The sequence below is a fragment of the Phocoena phocoena genome, chromosome 18, assembly GCF_963924675.1.
Source record: "Phocoena phocoena chromosome 18, mPhoPho1.1, whole genome shotgun sequence".
NCBI classification, from domain to species: Eukaryota; Metazoa; Chordata; class Mammalia; order Artiodactyla; family Phocoenidae; genus Phocoena; species Phocoena phocoena.
In genome coordinates, this window is record NC_089236.1 from 411,011 (window position 1) to 423,744 (window position 12,734).

The window sequence follows — 12,734 nt, forward strand, 5'->3', positions numbered from 1 at the left end:
CTTTTAAACTTTTTTCATGCTTCCATGTATACAGTAATCAGACACTGATAGATACCTATAATGAAATGTAATTATGATTTTATTCAGTGTAGCAATCACTTTAAAATAAGTGGAAGCAGTCTATTGTTTTAATGAGCGAACAAACAATTATAAAATTAAAATTCCAGGGAATTCCCTGGCAGTCCAGTGGTTAGGACTCCGAGCTTTTAGTGCCGGGGACCTAGGTTCCACCCCTGGTTGGGGAGCTAAGATCCCACAAGCTGAGCAGCACAGCCAAAAAAAAAAGTTTTTTTAATAAAAAAATTTTAAATTCCAGTATTACAGACTTTCTGTGTTTGAATACTTTAAGGTGATGAGAGATGCAGCGGGGTGGTGCTGGAAGCTTATTTCCTTCTCCCCTCTCAGGAGGCTGGCAGGGAGCCGGTGCAGCCAGGCTGAGCAAGCTGGAAGGAAACAAGCCTTTTTCTGGGCCGGGTGTTGAACCTGGGCCCACCTGGCACTTGGTGTGCACGCTCCCTGCTGGACCCTCATCCGCAGATCCCTGCACAGCTTTTTTTTTTTTTTTTTTGGCTGCACCACACAGCTTGTGGCATCGCAGGTCCCTGACCAGGGATCCAACCGGCCCGGCAGTGAAAGCACGGAGTCCTAACCACTGGACTGCCAGGGAAGTCCCTGGACACCTTTCTTATTATTTAGAGAAACTAGGTGTCCCGAGCAATTCTTTGGTGGATCTCGCTTTTGGTGTTGCATCTAAAAATCTCATCACCAAACGAAGGCCATCTAGATTTTCTCCTATGTTATGTTCTAGAAGTTTTATAGTTTTGCATTGTTTGTTTAGGCCTCTGATCCATCTTGAGTTTTTCTTGTGAAGGGAGTGAGGTCTCTGTCCAGCCTACTCCACACGGTGCCTTCCAGCCCATTTCCGCTCTGTCTTTACGTAGAACCCCGGTGTCTTTGACATACAGTCTTTTTTTAAAAAAATATTTATTTATTTATTTATTTTTGGCTGTGTTATGTCTTCGTTTCTGTGCGAGGGCTTTCTCCAGTTGCGGCAAGCGGGGGCCACTACTTCATCGCGGTGCGCCGGCCTCCCACTATTGCGGCCTTTCTTGTTGTGGAGCACAGGCTCCGGACGCGCAGGCTCAGCGGCCATGGCTCACAGGCCTAGTTGCTCCGCGGCACGTGGGGTCTTCCCGGACCAGGGCTCGAACCCGTGTCCCCTGCATCGGCAGGCAGATTCTCAACCACTGCGCCAAGACTGACATACAGTCTTGGCTGTCCTCCCACCTGTCCTGCCCATCACCCCTCACGCACACAGGTGCAGGGTTTCCTTCCTGCTGCGGGGCCTGCCCGTCTGCCTCTCCAGTGGCTCCCAACACCCTGATGAGGGACCCTGTGAGCCTGCTGGTGCCCGAGGGAATGGGAGGCTTGTGAGGAGCTGCCTAAAGGCCTCCTCCCACCTTCCTCCCCGATGAGACAAGAAGCTCAGGACCTGTCCCACTACTCACACTGCAGACATCCGGCTCCGTTCGGGGCCGTGGGCCCAAGGCCAAGGGGAGCTGGCATCTTTGACTACTCTGCCTTTTGCTGTTTATATATGTATAAACCATCTAAATCTGAAACGGGCTTGTTATATCTTTACTGGCCAAATCAGTCAGGTCTTGGCCCTGGCCTGCCCTGCTTGTTTGCTTGACGTGATTACAGAGGACAAACCGGGTACCTCCTTACATTGTTACTGGAGACGTATACTAGTAAAACAAAATTTTGCAATGTTTATCAAAATTTAAATCACAATGCGGTGGTCATTTCATAATGTATAGAAATATCGAATTACTATGTTATGCACCAGGAACTAATACAGTGTTGTAGGTCAATTATGCTTCCAAAAGAAACAAGCAAACTCATGGAAAAAGAGATCAGACCTGTGGTTACCAGAGATGGGGGTGGTGGAAGGGGAGAGTGCGCGAAGGTGGTCCAAAGGTGCAAACTTCCAGTCATACGACAAGTAAGTACTAGGGTCGTGATGTGCAGCGTGACGAATGGGATGAGCGTTGCTGTGTGTTACATAAAAGGGTCGTTCGGAGACTAAATCCCAAGCGCTCTCTTCACAGGAAAAGTATTTTTCTTTTATTTTGTGTCTATTTGAGATGATGGATGTTCACTAGACTTACCGTGGTCATCATTTCATCGCGTATGTAAGTCATACCATTATGCTGTACATCTAAAACTTACACAGTGCTGTATGTCAATTACATCTCAATAAAACTGGAAGAAAAAATTAAATCACTACGCTCTTTGACATATAAATTCCGCTACTTCTAGAAATTCATCTTACAGAAATATGGACACACCAACACATGCATGTATTATATGTGCATACACACACAGTGCAGTGGCAGAGCATGTGCAATAGAGCTCATTTCAAAAGTTGTATAAGGGCTTCCCTGGTGGCGCAGTGGTTGGGGGTTTGCCTGCCGATGCGGGGGACACGGGTTCGTGCCCCAGTCCGGGAGGATCCCACGTGTCGTGGAGCGGCTGGGCCCGTGAGCCATGGCCGCTGAGCCTGCACATCCAGAGTCTGTGCTCCGCAATGGGAAAGGCCACAACAGTGAGAGGCCCGCAAAAAAAAAAAAAAAAAAAAAAAGTTGTATAAATGGGTGTTTCTATATGTATGAGATAAAAATCCATCATGTCATTTTCCAAACTAGTTACCTTTGAGGAATAGGAACTTTATTTCTATCTTATACATTTTTGAATTAATTGAAAAAATTTTACAATGAACATATATACTTAATTTCAAAAATACATAAAAGCAGAGTAAGTAGTGTATGTAATTAACTCCCTCAAGACTTAAAATGCTTTGTCAAGTTTTTGGACGCTTAGAACAGCCTTGTCTTCCCTCTTCTTTTGCTGCTGAGGAAACGGGTTGGCTCCCCTACACGATGTCCCACATTCTGGACATGTCTGTTTCCATTTCTCTTTCCCCATATTTCTTGTAAACTGGAAATTAGATCTAAAGTCCTGAGTAGATTAAGGATCAGCATTTCTGTCAACATGAGCCATGAAGGCTGGTTGTTCTACTTTAATAATGCTAACATTGAGCAGCAGGTTTCCACTGTGGAGTTGTTTGCCTGCAGCCAACACTCACCTGTGGACAGATACTTTGGCATCCAGTTTCTCGTCATTCAGCTAACGATTCTGTTGTCTGAATCATTTTATGAAATATTGTGGTTCTCTATTTTTTCTTCTATACTTGTTAGCTGGAATTCTTGTGAAACAATTAGCTGTCCCCCATCAACTAACGTTGCTTTATAATATTTTTTAAACTTATCAAAAAAAATATGGAAGCATTAGAATTGCTGTGTCTTCCCTTAGAGATGAGAGTGCCTGGCGGGCAGGCTATGGTGTAGCGATCGCTGTGTTCCTAATGCCTAGGATGCCTTCTGTGAGCCAACTCAAACATCTGGCGCTGCTCTCAAAAGGCGCCTGCCAGATCATAGTCTTAAATGAACTCAGGGAGCCCATTTAAAAGAGTTAATTTTGTAAATTAAGTTGCCAGGTGAAAATTGTCACTCGAGGATGAGGTGATTAGCCACCACAGCTGCGGACCTTCAAGGCCCCCTGAGAGGAGCTCAGGGCGGAGATCAGGAGTGAGGTGCTCTGTGCTCTGGGAAAAGCTGGAGAAGGTTTTAGGAGCCCGGTTCTCGCCCCCCCTCACATCTAGAAAGGCACAAAATCATTAACGGGGCGTCCGCTCCTCGTGGCCAGCAGCAGCGCGTGCTTGACCGCTCGTCTGCTGGCTGGTCACCCAGGCCCTGAGCTGCTGAGGCGCTGTGCCCTGGACATAGCTTTCATTTTGCCCCAAATAAAACCCAACTCGCAACTCTCACCTTGTGCATTTATTTTCAGTCGACAAAGTTCACTGTTAAATAAAAAGCTCGCTGCTACAAAGACTTTATTTGCTTATTTGCAATTCAAACTGAGAAATATTTCACCTAGCAACTCTGGGCGACAATTCACTTTGAGGGGTGACTATTTTTGTCAATCATTCATAACGTGTACAAATTACTTTTATCACCTCCTCTGATTTTTCTCAGCGGGAATTAACAAAACAAAACCAAACCCTACTAGAAATTGGAAAATAAATGTTTTCCTTATCTTTAAACAGCACTCCCTAAAATATAACAGCACTATGAGCTGTGTTTGATTGGATCCTTCACAGGCGTTAATCGAATCAAAATCACCCAGATAAGGGTCACCTGCTCTGGGCAGCGGGCGGCACGAAGAGAACCTGACCCTGCGCGCTGACCCTCTCGCCCCGCCCACTTCTCGCCCAAGTTCCGCAATCCCCGCCCACTAGCGCTACAGTGCAGCCTCCGCTCCGCGGCTCTCTTCCCCTCAGCCCACACCCCGCCCACGCTCCTCAAGCCCCGCCCACCGGCGCCACACCGCGGCCTCTCCTAGCGCCTCCATCGGCCTGCTCTTCCTTCCGCCCGGGGCACCCCCTCTCGGCCACCCCACCCGCTTCCTGTGGGTGGTGCGGGGCTCCGGCGCGCCCGCCTGACGTGATTGTTGTGCGCGCGCGTCGCTCTGGGGTCCCGAGCCCGCCATTGGTGTTTTCTAGTCAGCGGTATCCTGCTGGCGGGGGTTCGGGGCCGAGCGCGGGGCGCGCGTCGCAACCGTTCTCCCCGCGGCTGGCAGAGCTCCGTTATGGCTGCGGCGGAGGCGGAGGGGGCGACCGCGGCTGCAGTTCCTGGATCGGGTGCCGACGGCAGTGGCAAGTCGCTCGGAGTCGAAGGAGAGGGAGGAGGAGCGGTAGGCAAAGAGAAGGACGCGGTCGCGAAAGGAGCGGAGGCCGTCGGGGACAGTGAGGATGACGGCGAGGATGTGTTCGAGGTGGAGAAAATCCTGGACATGAAGATCGATGGGGTACGTGCGGGGCCTAGGCCGGGGGGAGGCTCACGCGCGGCGGTCGGCGCGGCCGGGGTGGTGCTGCCCGCTCCGGAGGCGCTGGAGGCGGTGTAGACGGACGTCCACGGCGCGGGGACATTGAGAGGAGGCTTCCTTCTTAGGCCCCGTCCGCGCCATCCCCATCCCCATCCCCATCCCCATCCCCATCCCCGGGGGACGGCGTCTCGGGTCTGAGGGCCTGAGCATCCTCGCCCGCTCTCCCTGTGCGGCGTGTGCCAGCAGCCTCGCAGGAGCCTTGAGTTCCTCGCCGCGCCCTGCCCGGCGCTTCCCGCTCAGTGTCTCTGTGAAAGCCGTGTTTCACCCTGGTCCCCGCAGAGTGTGGTGCTTCCCCATTTATGCCCTTCAAGCTTATCGTTCTTTACATGTTTGTCTCCTGCTAGATTGTAGGCTCCTTTGGTAGACTATGCTTTTTATTAATTTGTTATCGCTGGCACTTTAACCCAGTGCCTAGCATGCCGTGATTGCTTTGTGTATATCAGATTGAGTGAATGAATTGTGGGCTGGAGGCTGGGGGAAGGTGAGAGGGTGGGAGGATGGGCAATGGGAAAATAATCTGTTTTAGTAAATAGGTGTAAGATGACCAAAGGCCCTACACGGTGGTCGTTCTGTATATTGTGTTCTTTTTATTTATTTATTTATTTTTTTGGTACGCGGGCCTCTCACTGCTGTGGCCTCTCCCGTTGCGGAGCACAGGCTCCGGACGCGCAGGCTCAACGGCCATGGCTCACGGGCCCAGCCGCTCCGCGGCATGTGGGATCTTCCCAGACCGGGGCACGAACCCGTGTCCCCTGCATCGGCAGGCGGACTCTCAACCACTGCTCCACCAGGGAAGTCCCCCTGTGTTCTTTTTATTGTCTGTTATTTCCCATTTGTCATACGCTACCTTATATTAATTTTTTTTGTCCATTCATTCAGCAGCCTTTTTTTGTTTTCAACTACTGCATGGGTAGGTGCTGTGTTAGGTCCTGAGGATATAGAGATGAGTTGTAGCATACACAGTTGCTGACATTAAAGATTTTCCTGGAGCTTCCCTGGTGGCGCAGTGGTTGAGAGTCCGCCTGCCGATGCAGGGGACACGGGTTCGTGCCCCGGTCCGGGAAGATCCCACATGCCGCGGAGCGGCTGGGCCCGTGAGCCATGGCCGCTGAGCCTGCGCGTCCGGAGCATTCTCCTGTACAGTGGGGAATAAATAACCGAAATCCAGCGTCATCAATCTTATTGTTAGTTGCAGTAAAGATAGAGACATTTCTATGTATAATTTTCCCAGATACCTTGTAAGCACCTTGAGGTGATAGGTGTATCACCTGCGTTTAACACAGTGCTTGGCAGGTGAAAGATATTCAGAAAATATTTGGTTAGGAGGGTAATATCTTCAGAATTGTTGATTCACTTCTTTTACAATATTCAATTTTGCCAGTTCCAAAGAACTGTAGGCACTGTACCTAAGGCCCCACATTAAAAAAATTTTTTTTCTTTCATTTAAATGGAATCTCACTATATTTGTTTGGTGTGTGTCTGCATTTTTTGCTCAACAATATCTTTGTGAGATTTATTCCATGTTGTTGGAGCTATAGTTTCTTTCCTTTTCATTGCTGCATAGTTGTTGGCCCTCAGACAACTTGGGGCCTAGGGGTGCCTGACCCCTGTACAGCTGAAAAGCCACTTAGAAACTCCCCCAAAACCTAACTAATAGCCTTCTACCAGAAGGGGAAGTCTTACCCATAGTAGAAACAGTCAGTTAACACATATTTTGTATATTATGTGTATTGTATACTGTATCCTTAATTAAAAAGTAAACTAAAAAGAAAATATTTTAAAAATCAGAAGGAAGAGAAAATATATTTACAGTAATTTACACCCTAAGTATACATCTTCTGTTTATGAGATGAATTGCTTGTCAGAACCTACATCAATATTGTCTTATATGATACAAAACACTGTAGATGTTATATGTATTACCAGCACTGGACATCAAAAATGAAAAGATAATGTGAAAAAGTTTATTGATTCATACTTTATGGTAGCCTAGTGTAATCGATAAAATTGCTTCCCAGTAGCCTAGCCTAGACACTAATGAATGAATTGTTAGAAAATTTTTGTGGCGTATGGTATTACAGTCATATTCATAGTACAGTATCAGAAACATTATTACATTTTTAAAGAAGTCACTTACCTGTAATAATCTAATACTCACTTTCTCCAATTAGAAAAGAATATGGTAATATAATTCTTTGAAAGCAAAGTTATAAAACGTTAAGAAAACTAACACATTAATTTTACATTAAATATCACACACCTTATGTCTTTGTGATGATCGACCAGTATTTACATATACTTTATGCATTCATTGCATACCTTTTGCTTAATCATTTCAGTACTTATGGCTATGTGTTTCGTCTGTGACTTCTTTCAGATTGTCGGAAATCTCCAAAAAATTTTCATATATACATATATATATATATATATATTGGCTGTGTTGGGTCTTTGTTGCTGCACGTAGGCTTTCTCTAGTTGTGGTGAGCGGGGGCTACTCTTCATTGCGGTGTGTGGGCTTCTCATTGCAGTGACTTCTCTTGTGGAGCACGGGCTCTAGGCGTGTGGGCTTCAGTAGTTGTGGCACATGGGCTCAGTAGTTGTGGCTCACGGGCTCCAGAGTGCAGGCGCAGTAGTTGTGGTGCACGGGCTTAGTTGCTCCGCAGCATCAAAAGTGAAACATCAAATGGACATCAAAAGAGATGTGGGATCTTCCCGGACCAGGGCTCGAACCCGTGTCCCCTGCATTGGCAGGCAGACTCCTAGCCACTGTGCCACCAGGGAAGTCCAAATTTTCCAATATATTTATTGAAAAATATCTGCATATAGGTAGACCCCGCAGTTCAAACCCATGTTTTTAAAGGGTCAGCTGTATTCAGTTGTATGAACATATTACAGTCTCTCTTTTCTACTGTTGATGGGCATTTGGGTTTCCAGTTTTTGGTTATTGTGAATAATGCTTCTGTGAACTTTATTGAACACGTCTCCTGGTGTATTGTGCACAAATGTTTCTCTTGGTTGTGTACACCTAGGAGTGGAATTGTTCAGACAGGATGCATGTGTCTTCAGCTTTAAGTGGAAACTGTTTTTGAAATTGGTTGTACCAGTTTACACTACTGCTAATGTTTTATGAGAATTCCTTTTGTTAAGCATCCTATCGGTGCTTGATATTGTCAGTCTTTATACTTTTAGCCAGTACTGGTGGGGTATCTGATGGTATTTCCTACTTATAATTTATATTTCTCTGGATTCTGTGCTAGTAATCAGTGTTGAAATCATTGAGCATCTTTTCATATATTGGGTTGGCCAAAAATCGGACTTTTTGGCTAACCCAATACTTATTTTTTGGTCATTTGGTTATCTTTTATGAAGTGCCTGTTCAGATCTCTTTCTACTTTGTCTTTCTTTATCAATTTGTTGTATTCTAGATTCAAATCCTTTGTGGGTGATGTCATGTATATCTCTTTTCCTACTGTGTCTTTTTTGGTCAGTAGAAATTCATATGATTAATGTAGAAAAACTTAATCTTTGTCTTGATGTTGAGTGCTTTTTTTTTTTTTTTTTGCGGTACGCGGGCCTCTCACCGTTGTGGCCTCTCCCGTCGCGGAGCACAGGCTCCAGACGCGTGGGCCCAGCCACTCCGCGGCACGTGGGATCCTCCCGGACTCGGGCACGAACCCGTGTCCCCTGCATCGGCAGGCGGACTCCCAACCACTGCGCCACCAGGGAAGCCCAATGTTGAGTGCTTTTTATGTCTGGTTTGAGAAATCTTTCCCTACCCTAAATATTCTCTTTTTTTTTTTTTTTTCTGAAAGCTCTGTTGTTTTGCCTTTCAGATTTTATATTTACATTTCACTTGGAATTGATTTTGTGTATAGTGTAATGTAGGGATCAGGTTTCATTGAACAAATCTGTCTATTCTTTAATAATGCCTTATAAATTTTAGAATCAACTTGTCAATTTCCTTGCACACATTAAAAACTTTGAATTTTTATTGGGATTCGCATTGAATCTGTGGGTAAATTTAGGATCAATTTAATTTCTTTCAATAATGTTTTATAGCTTTCTGTGTTGAGGTCTTAGTAAGTTGATTTTTAGGTATAATTGATATTTTTGATGCAGTGGTAAATGGTCTTTTGAAAAGTTTCATTGTCTTATTTGTTGCTCATACAATTAATTTTTGTGTATTTACCCTTTGTTAAAGAAATTCCATTTATTTCTAGTTGCTAAATACTTTTATTGCGAAAGGATGTTGAATTTTATTAAATTTTTTCCTGCATCTGTTAAGATGATCACATAATTTTTCTCCCTTATATCACTAATGTGATAAACTACATTGATTTCCTAATGTTAAATCAACTTTGTGTTCATAGAATAAACCAAAGTTTGTTGTGATGTTACCCTTTTTTAGTGTTAGATTATATATTTCTTTATTATTTCATTTATTTCTGCTTTTTCTTTTTTATAAATTTATTTTTTATTTTTGGCTGCATTAGGTCTTCGTTGCAGTGCGCCAGCTTCTCATTGTGGTGACTTCTCTTGTTGCAGAGCATGAGCTTTAGGCGCGCGGGCTTCAGTAGTTGTGGCACACGGGCTCGGTAGTTGTGGCTCGTGGGTCTAGAGCACAGGCTCAGTAGTTGTGGCGCATGGGCTTAGTTGCTCCGTGGCATGTAGGATCTTCCCAGACCAGGGCTCGAACCCGTGTCCCCTTCATTGGCAGGCGGATTCTTAACCACTGTGCCACCAGGGAAGCCCAACAAAAATTTTTAGCTAATTATCTAGTATATACAACCTAAGAGGATAAGAGGATGTCCCACTGATTAAGCGAAAAGAAAATGTGGCTACCAAGAAAATAGACATTTGGGGAATTTTGAAGATAAGTTTATAGATCCCAGGGCTATCATGAAATTTCTTAATATACAGCAAAGTCTTGGGCGATATTTGGGTTGACATTAGCCTTATAAAAAAACATGTAATTCAGGTTTTCATTTGTTTTGTATACTGCTATACACATAGTGACCCTCAGTAAATATTTGTTGAATAAATGAATGAAGCAAAACTGCTGAAATGAAGGCTGTTAACAATTATCAGTCAGTTAAATCTGGAGCTAAAATTGAGATGTATTCCTTGTACTTGAGAATGATTGTTAATACTCCCTCATTCTCATTGACTAGATCAAACCTAATTGATAACAAGTATTAAATTTATATGTGTTCATTACTGCCTTTTTTTTTTTTAATCATCAGAAAAGTTGCAAGAATTGTGTAGAATCTCCCATACGCCTTTACCCAGATCCCCCAGTTGTTGATATTGGCTTTATTTTTTTCTCTCTTTATTTATATACATTTTTTTCTGGCCCATTTGAAAGTAAATAGTGTTTTTTAAAAGCAACTTTGAGTAACACATTTAGCACTATTTTTATGCACACAAAACTAAGGTGGCCCACAGATAAGGATCTTTGGTCTCTGAGTCCTGGTGTTGGGTACATTCAGGCATCCCTCCACTCCCCTGTAGCAGTGTAACTTCTCCTGTGGTATTTGTGCCAAGAGCAGGAGTGCCGCCACGAGGACCTAAGCAAGCCGCTCTCTCACCTTGGTTTATCTCCAGTTTTAACTGCGCCTTCATAGAAGCTCTTACAAGGTTGTGTATTAATAGTTTTCTCTTTCCACACTGTTTTGCTAAAAAGCATACGCATGCATTTTCAGTTGTTATAATCACTGCCCTGCCCCCAGTTATACAGCTGAACTGTTAAACTGACATGCTTTCTCTTTCTTTTTTTGGGGGGGGGGGGCCACCATGCAGGATCTTAGTTCCCTGACCACGGATCAAACCCACGCCCTGTGCAGTGGAAGCTCGGAGTCTTAACCACTAGACTGCCAGGGAATTCCCAACATAGACTCTTAATTATTATTTTAAAATTATAAAGATTTTCAGGATTATTTCTGAAAGTTAAGAGGCTACTCTTTTCCCACTATTTCTTAGTTTCTAATCCTGTTAGATGCTAATGCTTGGTCTTTCTACAGATGGCAGAATGATTGAAAGGCAGTGTGGGCATGATGGAAGGGTGCAATGGGAGGGAACAGTGGTTGGCAGTCAGTTTCGAAAGTTTATTGCCTTGGTGGTTGTGTGAATAAAATCAGACAAGTGTTAAGAGTATAGCTAGAATGGTGCTCTGCACTTCGTGCAGAAGACTATTGCATGAGTATGTTCTTGCTTCCCAGTGAGATTGGGTATTGAGCAGAAAAGAAAAATCAGAAATCTGGAAAAGCAAGAATTTAGAATATATATGACAAAGATTTAATAGCCATCAAGTATTAAAAAGAGAGGGAATCCCCTGGCAGTCCAATGGTTACGACTTGGCACTTTCGCTGCCGTAGCCCGGGTTCAATCCTTGGTGGGGGAACTGATCCCGCAAGCCGCGTGGCAAGGCCAAAAAAAAGAAGTATTAAAGAGAAAAATTCTCATAAATGAGCAAGAAAATGGGCAAAAGATACAACAGGTAACTCTAAAATATTGTTGATGTAGTTTATATATATGATTTTATATGTGTATCTTAAACTTTTTCATTTCAACCATTTTTCAGTGTGTGGTTCAGTGGCATTAAGTACATCCACACTGATGTGCAGTCATCATCACCATCCAGCTCTGGAACTCTTCCATCTTCCCAAGCTGAAACTCTGTACCCATTAAATACTAATTCCGTCTTCTCCCTCCCCTCAGCCCCTGGCAGCCACTATTCTCCTTTCTGTCTTCATGAGTTTCCCTATTCTAGGTACTTCATATAAATGGAATCATAAATACTGGGTTGGCCAAAAAGTTCATTTGGGTTTTTACAGAACGAACTTTTTGGCCAGTTCAGCATTTTCCTTCTGTGTCTGGCTTATTTCACCTAGCATAATGTTTTTTAAGGTTCATCCATATTGTAGCATGTGTTAGAATTTCCTTCCCTTTTAAGGCTGAATAATCCATTATATGTGTACACCCCATTTTGTTTATATATTCATCTGTTGATTGTTTGTTTGGGTTGTTTCCCACTTTTTAGCTATTGTGAATAATGCTGCCCTGAAATGTGTGTTCAGATATCTGTTTGAGTCTCTGTTTTCAGTTCTTTTGGGTATATACCTTGGAGAAGAATTACTGGATTATGAGGTAATTCTGTTTAACTTTTTGAGGAGTTGCTAAACTGTTTTCCACAGCAGTTGTACCATTTCAGATTCCCACCATCAATGTGAGAACGTTCTCATTTCTCCACATCCTCACCAACACTTGTTACTTTCTGTGTTTTTGTTTGACCTAGTGGGTGTGAGGTAGTAACTTGTGGTTTTAAAATTTGCGTTTCCCAAAGGACTAATGATGTTGAGCATCTTTCCATGTGTTATTGGTCGTTGGTATATCTTCTTGGAGAAATGTCTATTCATGTCTTTCCTTTGTCCATTTTTTTTTTTTTTTTTTTTTTTTCGTTACACGGGCCTCTCACTGTTGTGGCCTCTCCTGTTGCGGAGCACAGGCTCTGGACGCTCAGGCCCAGTGGCCACGGCTCATGGGCCTAGCCGCTCCGTGGCATGTGGGATCTTCCCGGACCGGGGCACAAACCTGTGTCCCCTGCATCGGCAGGCGGACCCCCAACCACTGCGCCACCAGGGAAGCCCCCCTTTGTCCATTTTTAATTTAACTGTGTTGTCTCGTTTTGGGGTTGGAGGAGTTTTTTTAAAAAAATATATTCTGGATGT

General features: G+C 44.2%; 1 protein-coding gene across 1 annotated transcript in view; it reads left to right on the forward strand.

The window, feature by feature from the left end:
- Positions 1-4,710: 4,710 nt before the first annotated feature.
- MPHOSPH8 (M-phase phosphoprotein 8) overlaps positions 4,711-12,734 on the forward strand; it is a 48,642-nt gene continuing 40,618 nt past the window's right edge. The window contains exon 1 of the mRNA XM_065896227.1: positions 4,711-4,929. Within this exon, the coding sequence (XP_065752299.1) occupies positions 4,711-4,929 (219 nt within the window). The remainder of the gene's footprint in view (positions 4,930-12,734) is intronic.